Below are 23,624 nucleotides of genomic sequence, written 5' to 3'. Positions count from 1 at the left end.
TTTGCAGGCCCTCCAAAAAAAAAAAAAAAAAGATACTAAGAAACAATTTTAACAGTAAGGGCATCTTAGCACATAGAGGATTAATAATATTACAGGGGTTCCATTACTTAAAGTTAGGAAACAGCTTGTCAAGCTTATGTCTGAGGAAAACACTCCTAGTTCACTACTCGGAGGCTTAAATCTATTTGACAAGTATTTCAACCACAAAAATTACTGAGGGTTGGTATGACCAATTAGCCAAACATCAGAAGGACATCTAACTCCCTGTGTAGATACTGTACCATATGAGCAAAACCTCAATAAAATAAAACAGAACAACAAACTATAGAAACCTCAGTTTAGCCAAACCTTAGGCGGATGGAAAGGGGACACATTGAAAACTACTGCACCAATTTCACTACTTTCCGTTTTTCAGAGATAGATGCTTCTGGTTCAGTTCCACATAGCACTACTACATTGTGCAGAGAAAAAAATTAAGCTTACATAAAGCTGCAGGAATCTTTCAAACATGTTCTTCAGCTGCAAACTGTCTAAGCAACATCCAAAGCTGGGATTTAAACATAAACCTATTTAAAAAAAACAACAAAACTTTTATCTTCCAATTTCTTGAATTTAAAAGATCCTGACAGTATTTGGAAACCTGAAGTCTAAGTATTCTTTATGTACAGTTTTGGGGAAGACAAAAAAAAACCACCACAAGAACACCAACATCCTCACAGTTATTTGCATACACTTTTGGGGCCTATTCATCCATTTCCAGTCTGACAAAGGTGGCTACATAGGCACAAGCAATGGGCTTATAGGTCTAAGAACTCAGGTGCTTATCATGAGAGAGCAGAAACCAGCTATTGTGAGGGAAATGTAAAGGAGCATGTTGGCAGCCAGCCAGCAACTCCTTCAATCACACTACTATAAATGATAACAAGTAAAAAATATTAGTTACAATGTCTTAAATTTCTACCTTTAGGCACAACAGAACATGTAAGTAAGACAAATCCCCCCATATCACCCAAGTCAGAGAGTTATCTCCACCTTTGGGTAAATAGCTCCAAAATAACATTATATAAACTCTCAGTATGAAGACATTTTTCTCAACTTCTCTGCTCTTACGATTTCTTTACTATAGCTTTTATCTTCTTACCAAGTTCAGCTCCTACCTGGCAGTTCCAGCCCAGTAAGGTAACAATAATCAATACATAGGATTATTCTTCTTATATGGGCTGAACAGCCCTTTTGAGAGAAATACCCTGAATCACGAAATAAATAATCACAGCATAATTATCAACTTCTTTCATTTCCTTCATTCTAAATATTTCCATATACCTAAAAGCATCTTAAACATTGACTTTTTATTCTTTTGTTTCTGGGTGGAAAAAAAGGGAAATGATTCAGAATCTCACTGTACTGTTTGATAGGCTATGGCTTATTTCATTTCACACATCTCCAGACCAGAAGAAGGGGGAAAGAAGAGCATGGAAAAAAAAAAAAAAAAAGGTGCAGATCAATTTAACCTAATGTGGTTGCAGCTAGTTAAAGTACATTTAAAGAACTACTTCCATCAAGGTTAGACAAAGTCCAGAAAGCCAGCAACCATAGTGATTATTTTTCTTGTATTACTTTGAAAGCAGAATTACAGATTCGGGGGGGGGGGGAGGCAGGAGGAAACAACAAAAAACCACTTCCCTTTGTTTCCAACAAAAATCAATAGCTGAAGTTCCACGAACTCTCAAGGTATCAGAGCCTACATACCCAGCAGAACTTAAGGTAGAGATGCTTTTGCTTTTCAAAACTCCACTGCAGAGAAGGCAAAGTGTAGGTTAGACAAGAAACATCAGTGCTGATGTCTGTTTAGAAAGCACTATCAAAACTTCTAAACTCAAACATCCCCTGATGAGCTGTGCTTCACTGAAGCATGCCTACCTACATTTAGTGGCTGCCATATTTACTTATACCAGTCATTAATCAAACATCCTGTAGCAACAGTGATTAAGCACATGGCCATCAAACAAAAGGCAAAATACGGAATGCTGGAAGTTCTTCAAATGAAGAAATTTCTCTGACAGCTATAACTGAGATTTAAATATTCACTAGAGTTCATCTTTTTTCTTTAATGCTGGTTAATGTGAGCAGCATTGCAGTGAAACAGTGACACCAAAACTAAGGCTTATTTATCACCTAAAGGTTAAAAAACGGACAGAAGTAACAAGTAACACATTAAAGAGCGTTTAACATAGATTGTATGCCTTTGAATCCATACAAACCATAAATATTGCTGTTTACTTATTATTCATCATCTCTGTGATATAGGCAGTTAATTGAATGGTAGTTGTTTATCACTATCTGAAATAGCCTACAGAAAAGTACTTGAAATTAATCACTTCTCAAGGCAAACACACACTAAAATAAATAAAAGCTAGTCAAGAGCAATGCCCTTTGCAGTGAAGACTTTCCTCTTTTCTCAGCAGGATCCAGAGAAAAAAGAACAACAAATATATATATATATATATTTTTTTTTTAAATAAAAGCTTTTACTACTAAAGAGCCAAGTTAAGTACTGGGAGGAACCACATAAAGGAGTAAACATCAGTGAAAACACCTGAATCACTCAAAGTCTCTTCAAAATACCAGCTCCAGAACTTCAGAACAGAACTTAAACGCCCCATGTAATTTGAAGGAAAAAACTCTACCGCTTCAATTAAAAATAACGTATCCTGAAAGTCTAAAATTAGAAACTTATGGATTGAAACGTATCAAGTATATAAAGTCTACATACAAGTACTGCCTCATAAAGTAGCAGGGAAAAGGATAATCATGGAGTTAGAACATGCTAATTAAAGGAATGAAGTTGCTGCTATCCAATTGTACAGCAAGTTCACATCAGAGAAAGAAATCCTTCTGTAGCAAATGTGACAAGAAAGACAAGGAAGAAGAAAAAGCTCTTTTTAAAAAGATGGTGCTCAATTCCTTAGCAGATAAAAAGAAGTACATTCAATACAAAGGAATGTCTGCCTTACTTTCCAAATTCAAGTCAATGCTATTAACTATCACATCAGTTTCACCCACTTAAAAGTCTATAAAGCAACTAACTCCCCTCAACAAATTCAGGCTTCTGTCAAAAACATGACACCCAGAAAGGACGAACTGCAATAGCTTATTTCCTGTTACACATCCAAGGAATTGATTTAATGAATCCCACACTTATGTAAGCAGCTCTTTTTAATATTTTTACACATAGAATATAAGTTCTTTTTCAAGCAGGCTTCCAAAATCATGATGAAACTGTCCCTCAGGGCAACAACTAAACCCTTTACAACTTCCCTTATAGGTGAAGTAATACCACTACTTAAAGCTCGCAAGAAAACCACCCAATTTTGTGAGAAACATTTAAAAAAAAAAAAAAAAAAAAAGCTTAGTACCAACACTACCACATACTTGCTAAAGCACCAGTACTAGCTCCCTTCCACAAGAGACTCAAGCTTCCTCTAAGGATAAATTCTTTCTACTTCTACTGCCAGAAGCTTTTCCAACCACATACATTTACTTACAGCAGCTGGTATTGTAGATGATGTAAACTCCACTGGAAAAATACCCTAAACTGATCAAATCTTCCCCAAGGTGCTACTCACCCTTAAAAGCACCATAAATGAGCAGAGGCCGCCAGCATGGGTGTGCCCAGCAGCAGGCCACGCTCAGCTGATGGCCCTTAGCAGTTAAAGCAGTTCCCATCATTCCACTACACTGCACTCACATGCCTTTCTACCAAAAAGAATAAAATCTTTTTCCCAGAGAACCACTGCATCAGAACTCAAAGAAATTCTTCACTCACAGAGTTGAGGCACACGTTGCCCAGAGAAGCTGTGGGTCTCTGGTTCTCCAGGCTGGGTTGGCTTGGCAGCCTGATGTGGTGAATGGAAGCTCTACACAAAGCAGAGAGGTTGGAACAGAGTGGGCTTTAATGTCCCTTTCAATGCAAACCCATCTGTGATTCTACCACAGAAAGAGTAAATAGTATATCTTAACATCACTTCAAATGCTGACTTGTTAGACAACAAATATGAGGAATTAAGATAATCTTTCTGGAAATTGTAAACAACCATTAATGAGGATGAATAGCGAAAGGACAAGGGGGGATGGTTTTAAATTAAGACAGAGGAGGTTTAGGTTAGATATTAGGAGGAAGCTTTTCACTCAGAGGGTGGTGATGCACTGGAACAGGTTGCCTAAGGAGGTTGTGGATGCCCCATCCCTGGAGGCATTCAAGGCCAGACTGGATGTGGCTCTGGGCAGCCTGGTCTGGTGGTTGGCGACCCTGCACATAGCAGGGGGTTGAAGCTCAATGAGCATTGTGGTCCTTTTCAACCCAGGCTATTCTATGATTCTGTGATCTCCTCCCTGTATGTAATTTTTAGACCCAGAAAGAAAGCAGCTAGTTGTATTCTCCATCTATTCCACAAGATATAAAGCATTATTTTTTACCACGGTGTAAATATCAAGCGTATGTGAAAATCTCCCCTCTGGAATATTCTCTTGGCAAAGCGTTGTTTAGAAGTCATCATAGGAAAAGCTTAATAACTTCTTTCAAAACAAAATAATGCGGGTGAGATGAAGGAAACATTTTTTCCCAGCTCTCTTAGTAAACTCTCAGTCAAATTTCCTTTAACACTGGTTCTCCCCTTTTTTGATTGTTAACATCTTTACACAGCAAAATGAATGGAACTTCTCTTTCTTCCAACTCAGGATATTCAATGATGCTCTTTTAATAATTTCCACAGTTCTCTTTGTTAAATCTTGAGTTTATTCAGGACAATGTTTTAAAATGACAACTGCTTGTTGAAATAAGAGTGAATGTAGAATCAGAGCAGAAGTAGGCACTTATTCTTATCTCAGGTTGAGATTTTCAGCCAGCATGTGAAGATCTAACAGGTCTTCTCAACAGCAAACTTGATTCTTGATGACTCCTGATATATCCTGATACTTCCCATTCCTCAGCTATAGAAAAAGCCTCTGCTGAACTAATAATAGCTGGATAATTTAGGGCAGGCATGCCCAACCCATGGCCCAGCACAGCTCATAATGCTCCCCGTGCCCCATGCCGTCATGGCAGAGGCTCTGCCCTGTGGAGCAGCCCGGCCCAACCCCAGGCACACAACTGTCACTAATGCCATCTGGACTGAAACCAGAGCAAGGGGAGGGCACAGTGCAGTTCCAGCTCAATTTATGGCAAATAAGTTCATGCATTTTGATAAGCTGGCTAAACACAGTCCTGTGAATAGAGAAAAATATGTAGCTGTGCTTCCAACTCTGATAAAGGAATTTGAGAATAGGTTCCAAGATTGCAAAAAAAAATCATAGATTTTTTTTCTTTACTTGCAGCTCCATTTTCAGTCGACGTAAGTACCTTACCTGTGAATTTTCAGATGGAATGTACTGAGCTGCAATCAATACATCTCTTTACCAGACTTTTATAAGGTCTCTCTTACCAGAGAGAAATACCCCTTGCTTCACAGTCACGCCTTATTCGTGTCGTCGCTTTTTGGCAGTACACACATTCGTGAACTATTATTTTCAAGGATGAAGTACAGGAGGAGTAAAATTTCATCAAAAATCTCTACTGAAAACATTGAGAGCTCACTAAGAACTGCCATCAAACTACACTAGTGTGTTAGTTTCACAAAAACAGAGTCACATATCCAACTAATTTTATGGTTTTGTTGCTCTTTTTTTACATATCTTAATAAAAAACATTAAACATTTCATTACTTTATATATTTTAACAATATGTAACATGGTAATATATATAGTATTATTAATGCCTGATGAACATTTATGGAGACTAAACAGTGGATGTGAGCACTGTGAGGGGGGTGGTTCATTTCAGTAGTGGTGACAGTAACAGTGGGTCACCTCCCCTGATGCACACTGTTATGTGAGCAGCACGCAGACTCTTATTCATTGCTGGTGAAAATGCACAACTAATGGTGGTGACTGTGTTGAAAACAGAGTGTTCTGTAGCTGAGAATTTCCTCTATCAAATGGTGTTATTGTGCTCTTCGTATCTGTTGTCATTTCCATGGAAATAATTAGGAGGCATTACTTTCAGGGCAACCTTCATAGATGTGGCCTCTAGCCAATTCCTCTTCACTCAGTGTGGCCCAGGCAAGCTAAAAAGTTGGATACCCAAGATTTAGGGGAAAACCTTAACTATGAGATACACAGAACAGCAGAAGTGCACGTGTATAAAATTTCCCAATACAGTACAACATGAGCAGTTATTAGTAGAATGGATTTAAACAAAATTGGAAGAGAAACATTTTGGCAACCACTTAATCAGACAGGAATTAAGAGATGCTACAGTTAAGTGAGGTTAACATAGTTACACGATAAGCACTCAAAAACTATGCCAACAATTTCTTCAACATTTATTTGTGTAAACTCATAACTTTTGGTGAGACTTTTTTAGCGATGCATTCTGCCTTGCTTCAAATAGGTCAAGTCAGTCTCATACCTATTTTCTAAAGCTGTAGCACTACTCCTTTTCCAAGATCTCTGAGAACTCTCCCAAGTGGGAGAAAAGCTTTCTTCTCATCAGAGCACAAGGGAGACAAAGGGAGGATCCCAATTACAGGCAGCAGAAGAGTGAGATAGAATAAACTCATGCAGAGCTTGGGATGGGATAGATAACCGATACAGATCTTGGCATGAGATGGGATCAAGTCAGAAGGACAAAGCATTGTTTCAGGCTGTACAAAAAGGTATCACTGCCTCAGTTTTCTCTTTCCATTAAAACAGATCATGGGTAACACTCCCCAGCTTTATTGAGTGAACCTAGACTGGGGTGAAAAAGGTTAGGGAGACCTAGGCAAGAGATGTACACTCTTGGGGCTGAAAATACATTGCTCTTAAGGAAGAAGATGGTGTGCCTTGAGGCAGATTTAGAGGAGATGATTTAACAGAAGTCAGAAAGTGGCTAGCTATGGGACAGTCTGAGGGCTACTAGACAGCCAGGATGGGAAATGCGGAGCCCAAAGGATGAGAGCTTGATAGTGCAGAAGAGTCACTCCTGGCAAACACCTCTATCAAAAACCAAGGGCACTGATGCAGAATTGTCACCCACTTCTAGATTTTTATTTTTTGTTGCTCTATGGAGTATTGATTTATTGAGATCATGGCCATTTAGTCAACCTTGGGAAAAAAACTGCTTAAGCTGTATCCTGGATGGAAAGACAAGATTTTTTTTCAGGCAATTTTTTTTCCTGAACCACACCAAAATTATGAGATGTTTTTTGAGGCACAGACATCAAAACAAGACTTAATTTCTCCATAATGTTCCCACTGATGTCATATGCATCATGATAACACCACATCCTTACCTTGAGGGTGTGGGTGCTCAGGACAATTGTAGTTCATCTGGAGAAAAAAAGAAACTTGTGGAAGACTTACATTTGTGTGCAGTTATAAGTTTTGTTTGATATACACCATTTATTCCTAATTTATAGCTATCGACAGGACAATTGTAAACAATTGGTTACTTGATTGCAACCAAAATCCATGAACGTGGATTTCAGATATTATTTACCAAACATTTATTCCTGTGCAAAACTGTCAGATCTATATTCATAAGTCAGCCTTGCCGCTGTTCAAGCTGCTAATGGTGATATTCAAAGCTCTGAAACGTTTCAGTTTCTTTTTGAGTGCTACTGCTATATTTTCTACCATCATCTCCTGTTCTACGGTTCTTACCCATCACAATTACAGCTGGTAAAGGCAAGCTTGTTAGCTGATTCAGATTTGAACACTTCAAGCCAAGCTCGGCATCAAATGAAATCCCTGGCAAAACCCCCACTGACTTCACTGGGAATGAAACCAAATGGAGGAGCAAGACTCCGTCAAGAGGCATGTATCACCACAATTCACATACTGCTGAGCTCGTGAGAACAAGGACAAGGCGTTATTTGAAGGCAGTTACAGTTGTGTTTCATTTGACAAACCGCTTCTCTTTTGCTTTGCTTTGACGCTTGTTACTCTCTGCAAGTGGCAAAGCTAGCAGACTCAATGACTCCATGCAGACAGCTGTGTGCCAGCCTGGCTGCAGCCTGGCAGCGTTGGTGAAGGTTCAGCAATTCTGCACTTCCTGCTGTAGAGCTGCTCCCAAAATAACGCAGCGCTGCTAAACATAGCGCCACATGTACTTTTAAGAAATGACAAATCCTGCAGCGCTTACAAGCAACCACGTTTGTCAAGATAAGCACATCAACATGAGATGTCATGTTAGGCTAGACAAAGAGATTGAACTAGATAGCTTTGTCAAACACAAAGCAAAGTGTCTTATTCAAAGTGACAAAGCAAGAAATGTAAAAGTTCCACCAACCAACACAGCCTGTCCTGCCCTGCTTTGGGAGAATCTCAAGACAGGAAGTGACCTCCTGTAACTGATGCAATAACTTCTCTGCTAACCTGCACTAACATTACTCCTGTCACTTCAGACCACGCTACAGCATTTTACACAGGTTCTGTAGTACCTGTGGGTAAGCTTCTGGTCATACATATGGATTTATACACCTCAGTGGGTAAGGACTGTTCATAACAACATATGCACACAAGGTATAATTAACAGGCAAAATTAACAGTGTAACTAATTGTCATTATATCCAAGCTACTGTTCATTCTGATATTGCTTTTCTTACTTACACATAGGGGAGTTTACAATTAACGTTAACATACAGGCAAAGACCCTGCAGTAGTTGGTCCCAGCACTTCACCTGTCTACAATTTGTCATATGACTTAAGCAAAACTCTTCAACTTTCCTTCAGTGAGGGAAATTCTTCCATCTAAAATGAGGGACGTTGCTGTCCTATATGTATGGCATATGTGGCATGGTGGTATTGGCTATAAACAGAACGACCAGAATTAAAAACACAGCTCACGAGATGACTTTGTGAGATTTCTTTTTCCTTTGGCATTCCATAAACACGGTTGTGTAACAGCATGGGCTCAGTCACCCTACATATGGAGAAGACAGAAGCTCTGGGGGCGGCATCAACAAAAATCTTTTTCTTAAAAAGTGTTTTCTCCTCAGAAAGGCTCACAACCACCAAACTTAGATAAAACAAGACAATTATATGGATATTCAGGAGTGAAACTTGGGGTTTGACTTTTGCCCCACTGGTGGTGCCCCTGTTGATGTGCAGCACACACACGCACATGCATGCACACTGGCAGGCATTCCTCTTTTGCCAGGGAATATTAGTTTAGCTTCTCCTTCAAATATAAAGCCATACGGAGGCTGGCTGAAGGTGTTGCTGGCTGCAGGGGAAGGCAGCTCTTCCACTCAGCTCAGGACCACTAACGCCCCTTCTCCCCTATCCAGCCCACACCCCAACCTGACCCATGAAAATGCACTGGAGGGCTGAACACACTATAAAAGGAGAGAAAATTATGCAAAGCTGATAGGGGCTTCTCTCAGGACTCCACCTTTAATACACCCTAATGGGACCTTCCTCCCCTCAAAAGTGAAACATAATGAATCCCAGGAAAATTTGCATTCAACATTTTCAGAGGAGATTGAATACACGTTAAAATATTCAGGAACAATTCAAATGCAAACACAGCAGAGTGCTGCGTTACTCATATTCTGCAACAATTTGCCTTAATGCTCTGTTAGGGAGAAGTCCCTTTCTGGTTTGTTTTTTCTGAGTTTAATAAATCAGGACTTTTTGAAACAACTGCCCAATATATGAGGTGCCATATTTTCTTTAAAAACAACAACAGCGGTACGAAATCAAAGGCAAATTCATTGCTTTCTAATATAAAATACCTTTTCACTCCCTGAATATCGCCTGTAGCTTTGCTAATTTATTGCCATGAAAATATTGTTACTACTTAATGCACTAGTACTTTTGTCAATAGGCAGCTTTCCCCAAGGCATATTTGAGAACGCTCTGCTAATCAGGGTTGATGCAGTTATTTCAAAGCAGCCAGGTCTTTAGAAAAAGGTTCATGTTTAATTCCAGTATGGGTGAGCACTGCCATTTCTTCAAAGCACAATATTTTTAATTCACTGAATTCATTTCTGTAGCTATCTTAAATCACTAACTAAATTACCCAGCCACAGACTCAGTTTGAATCAGCGTGTGACAAAGCAGTACTGCTGGCATCTTCACCTCGTAGCATATAACTTATGCGAGATATTCCTCATTTTGTAATGGTGAGGATTAAACAAAGATTTAATCAGAAACACAAATCTGTGCTATACCATCAGCATGGAACTTAAAAATGTATACAGTTGGGCTTTTAATGAGATAACTCACTTGGATCTGACTTCTTACTTTTCTACATCTGCTTTAGCTCTTGAGATTATGACCTCAAATGCAGCTGAATTTCCAGTGCATGTTTTCCAGGCGTGCTGATAATCACAAACAGCACAGTGAGTGACAATGAAGTCACACGCCCATGCGCACATTGCACCATGGTTTTATTCTCTCTAATAAATATGGAAATCTACATCAGTATAACTATATTGAAGCTAAGCAAATCATTTTAATTGGCGTGGGACCTTTTAATGAATGTATATTTTCAGTCATTTTTAATATATTTGCAATTCTCTGCAGATTAAAATTGAATAAAATTCTTCAAGAACGGGTCAGGCCATTTATTTCAATTAGAAATAGTAATGAAATTCCAGTAAACTATTAAATGTCACTTAATCTGTATTCAAGACAAATAGAATACTTAATTTCTCTTGACGTGTTCCACAACGAGGTATCCTCCTTGCCTTTATATTGACTAAAGAGGCGCTCCTCCGCTTTCCAAACACCACAATGACATTTAGTGACATTATTCCTGCTCGAAACCAGCACAGACAATCTGTTTTGCAACCAGCCCACCAAGGTAAGAGTGTCTGCATGGGGGTGAAGGCTCTACTACCTTTGCTCCAGCTGGCTCAGTTCAGTGCTGAGCTCTCCTTTGTTCAGCTTAATGGGAAACTCGAGGGTTTCCTTTTTTTTTTTTTCCTATTCTCCCATCAGACCCACCCAGAAAATGTCTACATGTCAAAAGAACACTAACAGTATTCCTACACCAGGCATAATTAAAGACAGAATTATAACACCCAAGGAGAAAGCGTTTTGGGATGACACAGATGTTTCATTTGACTCAGGGAGGTACTGTGGGTTGTTGTGTGAAGGGCATCAGAGCCCTTTTCTTACATTCATGAAGCTTCTAAGCCGATCAGAGACAGCAGGCTTGAAACTGAAACAGAAGGCTTGGAGTATTAAGGAACATTACCAACCTCGAACAAAAATCCAGCCTCAGTGGAATTCATCTCTGTAGCAACTCCACTCCTCAGTTTATATTCGCAAAATATAGAAGACTCAATTTGAGGAAGTGAGGTCTTGTTATAGTTCTCATGGAAATAATCAAGATGGCTTGCGATAATTCTCCGTGTCTGAAGTCACCCACACACATGGCTTGAATTCAAAGTCTGCACATCTTTAAGAGATTTATATTATGCTGTGCTAAGTAGGTGTTACTCATTTCTTCTGGGTGTGATCAGGCTAAGTCAAACTAAAGTTTACCTTGCCAATGCTTTCCTATCCCTCACACTCTGTGGTTTTCATCTGAAAATACAGCGACAACACCAAAAGGATGCTTTCAACATCTCAGCATCCACACCTAAAACTCACTTTTGGTCTTCTGATGAACACGCAAAAGGTTTCAAATAAGACAGAGGATCAGCAGCACTTCCAGTTCTCAGGGACATTTTCAGTTAAAACTCCGAAATTGTCTGAGAACTGCATAACCGAATGCAGTGAGCATTCTTCAGGAAACAAGTAACACGCATCTACATATATATGCAACCATTAACATACATATACACATAAGCATGCATCTCTTTGTTCTGTTCCAGTCATAAACATCAGAAGGCTGTACGTCCACATAAGCCATGAGAGAAAGGAGAAGGCTGGTTAGCTGTGCAGTGGCACAAATGTAAATCCATCTTCAAAAGTCTGACGTCTGGTGCCCTACTCCACAATATCCACATGACCATCTCTAGACAGATGTGTCCTTTAGCAAATACATACAAAGAACTTCAGATAAACCTCAAGATGATTCTTAATCCTATGCAGAGGAGAATCTACTTTCTTCTGACGTGCAGAACTCTGTACAGTGCATATTCTATATAAAAATATAGAACAGAGGTCGATGAAATTATAGCCACAATCTTCTAAAGGATTTTTTTTAGAAAAAGAGATGGCTACAATACAGTGCTTTCCCAAATGAAAGAATAAAACATTTCATTTTTCTTGTTCTGCACATGAATAATGCACAGTGACGTGATCTTTTGGTATTCCCTTTAAGCCGTTTTCAAGATGGATTGCTACAGTGGGTGGCATTCACAATAACACATGTTGAGCAACACACATTCAGATCTTGCCAGCTTTATGGTTTCTTACAACATGCTACAATGTGAAGTGATTCACACCAAGAAGATGGAGAAAGTTTTCCTATTACTGCAAATAAAAATGACATTTATATGCATTCACCATCCAAAAAAAAATATATATATACTGACATTGCAAGGTGAACTAAAACAAGGAAATTAGGCTTAGTTCCTCCTTCTACTACAAAATGTTCCATTTAGATTTAAAAAGCATTTTAGTGTTAAAGCTGAGTGACAATTTCTGTGTAAGATGAGCTTGCCCTGATAGTTAACCTGCACTACTATCAGAGCCATCAAATTAAAACAAGGTGAGCTAAAGAAGAAAGCAATGCCTAAGATTTTAATTTCCTAGATGCCATACACTGGCATCTCTGGAATTTTGTAATTCCTATAGAGAAGATAGAAAGTAGTGAAGACAGGTAGAGGATCCCCCTGGTAAGAAGGAATTGGTGACTGTGAGCACACAAAGTTGAAAGGAAGAAGTGAAGCATAGTTCCAAAGGTAAGTGATGAGCTGTGGCTTCATTAATAAGCAAGAACTTTCACAGAAGTTTGTTTGTGTAAGACAGGTAATGGCAATTTCAGACAGACGTCAGTCCAAACAAGTATCACTTCAAAGGGAAAAAAAACCTCTCTTTTAAATGACACAGGAAGTTTCCGAAGATGCTGTACTCAGACTTCATACACGCATTCAAAAATGTTTTTATTAGTCTTGACCGCTGTCCTATCAGATTGGATTCACTGTTTCTGACAATGCCATCAGCCAGATGTTTCAGGAAAAGGCAAACACAAATATCTCAGACCAGTTGGCTGCACTGCACTTGAGAAGCGACCATTGGCCCTCTATCACCAAGCCCATAAAAATACAAGTCCTGAGAGCCTTATTATGCTGTAAGTCTCATTATGCGCACCTCTACATTGTTAACCAAGTCGGATTTCACTCATTATTCTCACATCCAGGTCCCCTGCTGCTGGTATTCATTCTCAATTTTAATTTCTCGCAATCATAATCGTCTCCAGAAACCTGGACCTGCAGACCTCTCCATCACTTTGCTTCCATACTTTCTAATCCGAGGTTAAAAGTACCCACAATTTCAAGGTCAACCAAAGAGGCAGACTTCAAACCATCAAAGAGAATACAGGCAGCTTGAGTCAGGAAACAACTTGCTAAAACACTTCATTCTGAGCTCTGAAGCAAACATACATCATAACACCCTGTTTTCTTTCACAAATCACTTTCTCATTCATGGCATCGCCTGTTTAATTTTACGGTTATATACCTTCCAGACCACGCTATTATTACATTTTAAACTTTTCAGATGTAAGAACAAGATGAATATTGGGGTTTCATCAAACTGGGACGTAGTCTTTAGAGACCTTCACTTTCTGCCTTTCAGCAGAACACGTCCTCGACATAGACCAACTCGCACCCGGAGCAGCTGACAAATGGCTCTGACATTCAGCAGTCACTACCACCCTTCAGTCAATAAATACAGGACGAGGAGTTGTTCCACTGCCCACACTACTGCTTCCTTCAAGAGCCACTTCGCCAACAGGAACCGACATGACAGCACTACCTTTATCAAAACACAGGAGACACTATCACTCACCAACACAATGGAAAACTTGCAGAGGGAAAAACCAAAAACATCCAGAAGCTTATCCTGTCAGTCCCTGCCTTCACGCCCCAGACCAGACTGGACGTAAAGAACCGATTTAAAGCAATAAATAAGAGGCGAAGCACACGGGCCCAGCTGAAGTGGTGGCTGTGGAGTATCTCACCCACCACGGCCCCGCTCCTCTGCACATGAGGCTGGCACTAAGTTTGGGCCGTGCTTCACCTCAAAAACACCCCGACCCCGATGTGTGCCGCTCCGCACTCTGGTGCCGCGCTGGTGGAGATGCCCAGAGCAGCAGGTCTCCAGACGCCACCACCGCCCCTCAAGAGCCCCTTACCTTGTTGGAGTAGGGGGGCTTGCTCAGGTTGATGCCGTCGCGGACCAGCTTGTCCCGGATCATGATCTTCAGCTTCAGCCTGGGGTAGACCACCGGGCCCCCGCGGCCAGGCCGGTGCCGGGGGGCCGCCCCGTCCTGCCCCGGCGGGCGGCGGGGCCCCTTGGCGGGAGGCGCGGGCGGCGGCTCCAGGGTGAAGTAGAGCCCCGCCGCCCGCTCGTCCGCCTCCCGCAGCCGCCGCACGGCCTCGTGGATGCGGCGGCGGTGCTGGGGCACGGCCACGCCGATGGCATCCAGGTCCGGGTCGCCGATCTGCTTGCAGACCTCCAGGTCGTCGTAGCCATTGTCGACAAAGGACTCGGCGTACTGGGGGAGCTGCAGGGTTTTCAGCCACTCGTACACTATGTTGGTGCACATGCTGCCTCCAAAAGAAGGACGAGTGCAACTTTCAGCACCGAAGCCAGCCTCCCTCTTGCCTCTCCTCACCGAAGGGAGTAAAAACGCGAACCAGAAACTGCGACGCGAGTCGAAGGACTCAGAATTAAGGTCAAGAAATCAACATCCACCGGGGGAAAATAAAAAAAATAAAACAAAAATCTTAAAGCTGATCGGCAGGGCACTGCAAGCACCGCTCTGCGAAGCCCTGGCGCTTATTCCTCCTCCTCTCCTCCTGCCACCAAGTACCGCCGTTGCTTTCCTGCCACCGGAGACGGGCGGCTCGGGCGAGGGAGAAGCCAAGTGCAAGGGTGCATCCCCCAAATCCCAAGTCGCTGCCGCACCACATCCACTCACTTTCAGTGGAAGTAATTCGCAGCCGCCGTCTTTTCTTCCCCCTCTTCTTTTCGGCGTTAGTTTCTGTTCCCGCTCCCGTCTCGCCCTCCTGCGCTCCGCCGCACGCCGGACCCGCTTACCCGCTGCCGCTGCCTCGCCGCACGCTCTCGCCGGGGGAACCCCGAGTCGGATCGCGCACCCTCCCCGGCAGCGCAGGGGTGCCGGCTGCGCTGCCCTCCTCTCCGGGCTCTCTCCTGTCAGCACACGGCGGCTGTCGCTTCCCTTTCAAACGGGTCCTTTCGGATTAGGAAGAAAAAAGAAGGGGGGGGAGGAAAAAGATAAGGAGGAATCGCTCTCACTTTCCCGAGTTACTTTCCCGCTGCCTTCCACCCCCGGGATGCCGGGGAGAGGCGCTCCGCCCGCAGCCTGCCCCTCAGCCCCGCTCCCGGCGCTGCCCTGCTCCGGCCCCCGCGGCGGGGCGCGCGCAACTTTCCCCGCTCCCCTCATCGGTGGCCGCGGGGCGCTGCGGGCATCCTCCTGCAACGGCGGCGGCACCGGGCTGCTCGCGGCAGGTCGCCGCCCGCCCCCTCCTCCCGCACGGCGGCGGAGCTCCCCCCGCTCCCCGACCTCCCGTACCCCTCGGGCGCCCGCCTCGCCGCCAGCCGCTTTCCTCCGGCTCTTCCCGGCGCTCCGGTGCGGTGCCGCCCCGCTGCCGGCCCCTGCCCCGCGCTCTCCCCGCCGCCCTTCCAACTTTCCCGCTGCTGCCGGCGGGTGCCTGTCACACTGCTCCCTCGGCACAGGCACGGCCCTCGGGGGCGGCCGTGCCGGGACCGGGGCAGGGCGGGGGCCGCCCGCGCTCGCCCGCCGCCCGGCTCGCCGCGTACCCCCCGGAGCCAGAGGCCGGGTGAGCGCTGGGGCGGCCGCGGGACCGCACGGCCGGCAGCGGCACCGAGTCCCGTCGCGGCCGAAGGCGGATTGCGGAGCGTTTGGCGCGGGCTCTGCGAGGAGCCGCGGGAGGCGCTGCCCCCGCTTTGCCGACCCGGGGCTGCCCGCGGCCGGCGGAGGCGCCGCACGGCCCCACCACGCTCCGCCCGCAATGCCGGGCTCGCAGCGCCCCCGCCAGGCCGCCGCGAGAAGTGCGACCTGCCGCCCGCTCCCGGCCCTGCACCCCCGGCCCGCCCCGGGCGAGGCGCAGTCCCGCCGCCAGGCGAACTTAGGGCAGGCCGCGATCTGTCGTCTTACTAAAAGCACCTGGAGATCCTGCAGCACGAGCGCGAAGGGTAGAGAGGGATATAGGGGACGTGCGGCTGGCCCTCCCCGTCCTGGCCTTGTCAGGCCGTGTCCACTGACGCTGACACGTGCAGGGACCATGGCTGGAGGCCAGCAGTCATGGCACCCATCCCGCCTCTCCACACCACAGGTGCCAGAGGGACATACTCACTGTTGTCATCTGGGAAGCTTTATTTGTTACATATTTCCTGGAGGGCCTGTGCAGCAGGTGGGCCCACACCTGTGCTCTGGTGTTCATAGCAGCTCACCGCGGATTTATTCAGCTCGGCAGCACTCTCAGGCTAGGCGTTACATTGCACGGTGTCCTGAGAAAGTTAGATACTTACAAGTAGTAAAAATGCAGCCTCTGGGTATAAAGTATATGGATTCGTGCTTTCATATGCTAAAAGGCAAGAAAGAGAGGAACAGCATTTTATTCCTTTTAAAACCTCCTTCCATAAGTCTTCTCATTCAGTATCTCATTTTCTTTCCAGGCCACACAGTATTTCAAACCCTCTTCTCAGCCCAGAGCTGAAGATTGAAGCAGCAATTATCTTCTTTTCACAGACCCTGCCAAACTGGCAGGGTCAGAGAAGTTAGCAGGAAGGTTGTGAAGACAGGAGCTGGAAACGGTGGTGTGGGAGGAAAATATGAAAACTGACTGCTACTGCCCCTATTCATTAGCCTTATTGACAGTGCATAGCGAATTATACTGCTTTTGCATGGATTTTAGAAGGGTTTTGGAAGACGTTTAAGGTATTGCAAATGTTGTGCTTCATCTGTGGCTTGGTAAACCATGTGTCTCTGTCTGTAACAAGATCCTGAGCTCCTCTCAGAGCCTGTGTACACCTGCAGGGCTGGAGAGATCAGCCCCAGGTTACAGTGTTAACGGGAAGTCTCTGGTTGTGTTTGGCATTGACTTTGATTTCACAAAATGAGTTTCCCTCGTATTAAATGCAGCAGAGCTTCAGGGGAAAAAAAAAAAAAAAAAAAAAAAAGTAAAAAAAAATTGTTATGTCCAATCAAACACCTAGGGAACAAAAAATCAGTCTTCCTTATATCAGTCCCTGGGAACACTTTGGGCCAAGTCCTCATGAAGACTGACCTGAAGCTTTGTTGGGTCATTAAAAGGGACTTCCATCCCCCAAGGATTGGCAGCGGGGTCAACGTTGTACAGAATTTTGGTTGATGTCCTCAGTGGCAAAGGGGGAGGGCGTCCTCAGCAAGTTCCCAGGCAGTACCAAGCATTGAACTACAGTGTTGATCCAGCTGAAAGCTGAGAGTGTGCTGACTAATTTACGGCCCCACTTGACATTTGTATCATACATATAGAAGTATAGATCAATTGGGTGGTAACACATTTAACAATATTTATTCTAATATTTGCAGATTAATTTCAGTAGTGAATGTAGATGCTGTATTCCAGCTTACATGTAGCTTTTAGTTTCTCTCTGCAGTATACTATTTATATTTGTGCTATATACACAGACTAATCAATACGTTTATATATTACAGGATGAGAGGATCTTTCCCTCAATACATAGGTTTTCCTAACATACACTGGAGTTAGGTTGATCCTAAAGAAAGAGCTGAAGCACAAGCACTTTCCAAATAAAAGGAGCACAGACTACTGTAGGAGTGAGATAAAGCAAGCACAGGTAAATCTGCCTTAAAGTTCCAGGATAAACAGCAGGAAGGAACTAGCACTGCACATCCTGGCTTCTTTCCTTAGGTGTCATACCCAGCTCTCACCATGCAAACACCCTTCTCTGGGCTATGAAATGGTCTACGGTATCTACCTTCCAATGGATGAAGTGAGAGGATGAACCTCCCAGAGAAGATCTCATCCACGTTGTCCTGGGAGAGATGCTCAGCAAGTCAGATTTTCTTATCTGCTATGAGCAGGTGAGAACAGGGCACTCCTCCCACTTCTCCTACTTTGCCATTCAAATAAAGGCCTCTGCTCTCCGAGCAAAGTTAATCAAGCCACAATCTGACTGGAATTTATTAGAAATGTGTGGGCCGTGGAATATGTGACACAATGAGTTTAACTTCTGTAGCGCCCCATATGACTGGATCGTCTCCAGCATTTCCAAACTCAGTCTTAACTTTGTTTTTCAAATTCAGTAGAGAGTAAAGGTGGGAATATACATTACAAGTCACGCTGATCATACAGGATTACAGTGTTGCAGACAGTATCTACATAAACACATATGGGGGGTGGGGAGGTCCAGAAATGTTTACTATGATGTTGCTAGGTGAATTTTTCTGATGTATCTAGGTACTGGAGGGTGGGGAGCAGATTTTTGCTTTTCAGGGTAAGTTTGTAATCACTTCCAGCAAAATGGATAGAAGACATTTTGGACTTGTACTCAGAAGAATCAAGTCCAGATGAGATACACAGCAGGAAAATACTACTCTTCCCAATGATGGCTTTTTTTTTTTTCCCTGCATTTTTGCAGGCCCACTATGAGGAAAAAAAAATGAGATTCCTCACAGGTTTCAGCATGTCAGATTGTATTGTTCATGTAATATAACATAAACTCAATCAATACTGCAAACAGTGATACATCCCAGCTATTATAGTTTTGCTTAGCAAATGTAAAGGGTATTTTAACCCAATCATTGTTTTAGGTACCCTTTAAACAGAGGACACCTCGTATTCATTCAGTGTGTATGTATTCGTGTAATAAATGAAAATGGTTTCACCCTTGAGCATCTGTTCTGAAGTGTATGCTATTAAAATATATACTTAGCTAATGGATTACATTAGCAGATAGATAACAATATTTGGTTGATTTTGCAAAGCCATCGTCAACCATTTTCTATGCCATGAGATGTTGTATATAGTCCTTTTGCTTGAAGGCCACAAAGATGATGAGGGGTCTGGAGCATGGGGAGGGGCTGAGAGACCTGGGGGCTGTTCAGCCTGGAGAAGGCTGAGGAGGGATCTTATCAGTGCTCATAAATATCTAATGTGTGGGAGTCAAGCAGATGGGGCCATGCTTTTTTCAGCAATACCCAGAGACAGAACAAGGGACAATAGGCACAAACTGGAACATAAGAAGTTCCATAGGAACCATGAGGAAAAACTTTTTTACTGTAAATGTGACAGAGCACTGGAACAAGCTGCCCAAATTGGTCATGGAGTCTCCTTCTTGGGAGATGCTCAAAACCCATCTGGATGCTTTCCTGTGTAACCTGCTGTAGGGAACCTGCTTTAGCAGGGGGTTGGAGTAGGTCACCTCCAGAGGTCCCTTCCAACTCCTATGATTCTGTGATTCTGTGAAATAAGAATGCAGCTGAATGCTAGCATGCAGCTAGCTACAAATATCCTCAGAAATCCTTAGATGTATTTATTTTTTCAGTATCTTTATCAACCCTTACTCCATTTTTTGACACATCAAAGAAGCAGTGTGAGCCCTTGCTCTGGATAGCCAAGTACTCCTTAGTGTTTTGAACCACAGACTGATGTATTTGATGGTTGAACCAGAGCTAGACACAAACACAAGTATTTTGAAGAATAATATCCATACAGATGAATTGGAAGAATTTGTCTGCAAAGAATAAAATTTAGTTCAGATATTTGTGAAGTTGTTCATCTCCAAAAGTAAGCTCAGCTTCACATACAGCACAAGGGAATAGCACATGATTGTGTTGCAATGAATAATGCATCAAGCGTGAGCTAATACTTCTGTAATTTTCTAAAACAACAGAAGCAAATTCTCAAATACTTTTCCAAGGTTTCCACTAGGGCAGAAGGTGAATAATTCACTACAATGAATGGAACTAACCGCTCATATACAAAGGTAAATATTTGCAGAATTGGGCTATTAGTTAAAGTAAATAGAGCTCTTTATACTTCTGTGTGAAATGTTGCAATTAATTGATGGTATTTGGAGTACATTGACAGAAAGTCCAGAGGAGTGTAATGGTGAAAGTTTGGAAATTCTCTGTGACTTTCTCTGAAGTGTTAATCTTGAAGAACGTATAGCAAAAAAAACCTCTTTGTTCAAAGGAAGAATTGCTCATGCAAATTCTGCAAAGAAATAAGCTTAAGTATAAATGATAGGAATTCAAAACTTAGTGTATCTCCCATCAGCTCTCACGAACTGTACTAACTTATGAATAGTACTGACTGCTAAGTATTCTGAAGATTGAATTGTCCTCATAAAAAAAAATTAAGAAATCAGATCACCGTTATTTTAAGTGCCATTTTGAGGAAGGATGGAACTTTAGGATTAGAAGAGACGCCTGGAAGTCATACCCTGCTGAGAGCAGGACTAGCTTCAAAGCCAGATCAGGTTGCAGATGGGTTTGCCCGGCTGACTTCTGAAATCTGCAGGGACGGAGATTCCCCAGTCTCTCTCTGGGCAGTCTCTCCCAGCACTGACCCACTTTTACCAGGAAGAATTTTGTTGTCCTTTCTGGTCTAAGTAACTGTGACCTTTGTCTCGTGTCCTTTTGCTGAACACCGCTAAGAAGGGCTCGGCTCTACCTTCTCTATAGCTTTCCCCTAAGGTACTGAAAGTCTGCAGTTTGGTTCCCTTTGCCCTCTCATGTCTAGCCTAAGCTTCCTCTCTTGTATTTTGTCAGTAGACAAATGTTAAAAAAGATGCTGTTTGTGAGTTACGAAGATGTATTTAAGCAAAAGCTATATCGCAGAGGAAACAAATAGAAAAAAGAGACTGATGAAAACACTGCAATGAGGAATTTCATGTGAAATCTAAATGTAAAAAATGTATTGTTCAAGGAAACAGCTGCATCAGTACTTCACATAAATAAAGCAATATTTTAATTTTAAAGGACTCTTTAAATATATAAAGCCATAACCTCCTGCTATAAGCCTCTAATATACTTGTGATATCCACCTTTGTAGTAATTTAATGCTCACTGAGTCGATGTGACTGGAAAAAAAGAGAATCTATCTGAATGAAGCATTCCTGGTTTTTTCAGTCATGAAAAGAAAGTTATTTTGTGTTTGAAATCGCATTTGAAACCAAGCAGCTACTTTGTTTACTGTTGTGCTCTTGTCTCTTCTCCCATAAAGATATGAAGGCATTAATTTAAGATCAGGGCTATGATAACTAGATCACTTTCTGAATGCAATAGAGAAGCAAATTTAGTAGGGATGGGAATAAATATCTAAATCAAGGCTGTTTTCCTCAGACCAAGTTCTGTAACCAGAATTAAATCTAAACATTTAGCTTCTTTTTCCTCTTTCTCCCACAGAGCAGCCCATCCTCTAGTAACCAGTAAGTCTCTAACATGTTTTTTGCATGCCACTTTCAACAGAGTTAAAACCAGTCTGCACAAATAAGAGCTTCCTGACCTTTCATGGAAACGTCTCTAAAACAACAAAAAAACCTTTATCTCTAGAAATCTATTGTGACTGCAATTTTTGCTGTTTTCCCAATGAAACGGTTCACTACAATAATTCAGAGTGAGTTTGTCTTTACAAACTTTCAACAGTGACCAATGTTCATTGCTGTTGGCCCTGAGGTAGGAAGCAAGGCTGATGTGAATTTTACATTTACCTGAAATGTTTTACTCCACGCTGAATGGTGTTTAAATTAAGTACTTACTATAAGTAAATGGAAAAAGAAATGCTACATTATTACAAATAGTAGTGTTCCTACTACTGCTTATGTTGTGGCAGTCCCTGGAAACATCATCTGAACACCAGCACAGTAGATAAAAACTTAATGAATATAAACATCCTCACAACTTGCAATATAGCACTTCCACGTGACACAGCCTTGGAATTGTAATGAGCAAAAAGCTGAAAGCTTTGGTTTCTTGGATATTTACCGTGAGTTTCTGTCTCCTTTTCTCTACAGATGTTTGCATACTTCTCTTCATCAAGAAGAGCTCCTTCATCAGAGACTTATGCAAACCATGAAACAGTAGTTTTTGTGCAGCTTTCAAGTTGTTTGCTTGTTTTAGTTCTGTTTCTCCAATGAGAAACTGAATTTAGAGCACAATGTATATTAGACATTATTGTCTAATAAAATTGAACTCGCAGTCAGCAGAGTTATATGTCTTCCACAAAGTCATTCTGAAAACCCACAAACATCAGGCACCAGCTTTCCAGGACACAAAAGAATTCTGTGGAGAAAAAAAAAAAGGGTTGCATAAAATGAACAGAAACGGATCCATCATTTCCAACTAGCCTGTACAGTTTGCCTTAAAAATTGTTGCACAGCTGTAATTACTGTGGAGCAGGAAGTGTGTATCAGGGAGAGAGAAAACCTTCAACCCTTTGGAAATCATTCTCTTATTCACAAAGGTTCCTCCAGTGCCCTGGGGCCACAATGCAGAATTCTGACCCCAGGGGAAATTAGGAAAAACACCATACTGTTTAGTTCAGAACAGCCGAGTTTAACATGTGACTGGGGAAAAATCACGCATTCATTTTACAGAGCTCTCAGAAAAGCTGCTATCTGACAGCCAGCTCCTAGTTTCTCCTATGTTTGCTTTTACTCTGCCTCTCTTCAGAGGTATGTAGGCAAATTTTCAGATTTATAAGATTAGGAAGAAGATGGATAAAAAATCATGAGTGTTTCAGAATTACTCAAAGCTACAACTCTCTAAGTACATAAGTGCTAAAAGTGTGTTCTTCAGTTCCCTTCACTTATGTGCATAGTTGATGGTAGACACTAGCTATTTTCATTATCTGCTGACATATGCTCAGTTGCTTTGGCCATATGCTCTTTCTCTGCCTTCTCCATTCATCCATCCTTCTTCCAAGCCTAGTATCCCTACCCATTTCCTGCAGCTCTGTCTGCCTCATGGGCTACATCTTCCATCATCTCCTATATCTACAGTTCTTCCACTTTGTCTTTGTGACTTCTCTGCTGAATGGTTGTTTGTTAACACTCTTCAGTTACAGTTATTTTCTTCTTTTCTCACTGTGTTCAGCTCTTATTCCTTCCCCCCTCCAACAGAAATAGACAAGCTGAAAAATTTCCTTGCACTGTTTACCCAGTTCTTATGCTGACTTTTTTGCTTAGGCACCTGCTACCTGGACTGCTTACTGAACTAGAAAGACTTCTCATCTGATTCAGCACAGCCACTGCTATGTGTGATCCTGTGTGTGAAGGGTGAAAGCGCTATTCCATCTTTCCCTTTTTATCTCAGGCTCAGCTGCTGTAGATGGATGGCATCAACACACAGAGCTTCCTGAATAGCA

At 42.6% G+C, this 23,624-nt stretch overlaps 1 protein-coding gene across 4 annotated transcripts in view; it reads right to left on the bottom strand.

Moving 5' to 3' along the window:
• Positions 1-15,939, bottom strand: part of SASH1 (SAM and SH3 domain containing 1) — a 531,322-nt gene extending 515,383 nt beyond the window's left edge. For all 4 annotated transcript variants that reach the window (XM_025149369.3, XM_025149372.3, XM_025149371.3 and 1 more), the window contains exons 1-2: positions 15,800-15,939; positions 14,396-15,459 (exon numbers count right to left, since the gene is read on the bottom strand). In XM_025149369.3, coding sequence (XP_025005137.2) covers positions 14,396-14,809 — 414 coding nt within the window. In that variant the 5' untranslated portion in view covers positions 14,810-15,459; positions 15,800-15,939. The remainder of the gene's footprint in view (positions 1-14,395; positions 15,460-15,799) is intronic.
• Positions 15,940-23,624: the final 7,685 nt, after the last annotated feature.

The sequence above is a fragment of the Gallus gallus genome, chromosome 3 (genome assembly GCF_016699485.2).
Source record: "Gallus gallus isolate bGalGal1 chromosome 3, bGalGal1.mat.broiler.GRCg7b, whole genome shotgun sequence".
NCBI lineage: Eukaryota > Metazoa > Chordata > Aves > Galliformes > Phasianidae > Gallus > Gallus gallus.
The sequence above is the reverse complement of the archived record's forward strand: the minus strand, read 5'-3'. Positions and strand labels throughout refer to the sequence as shown.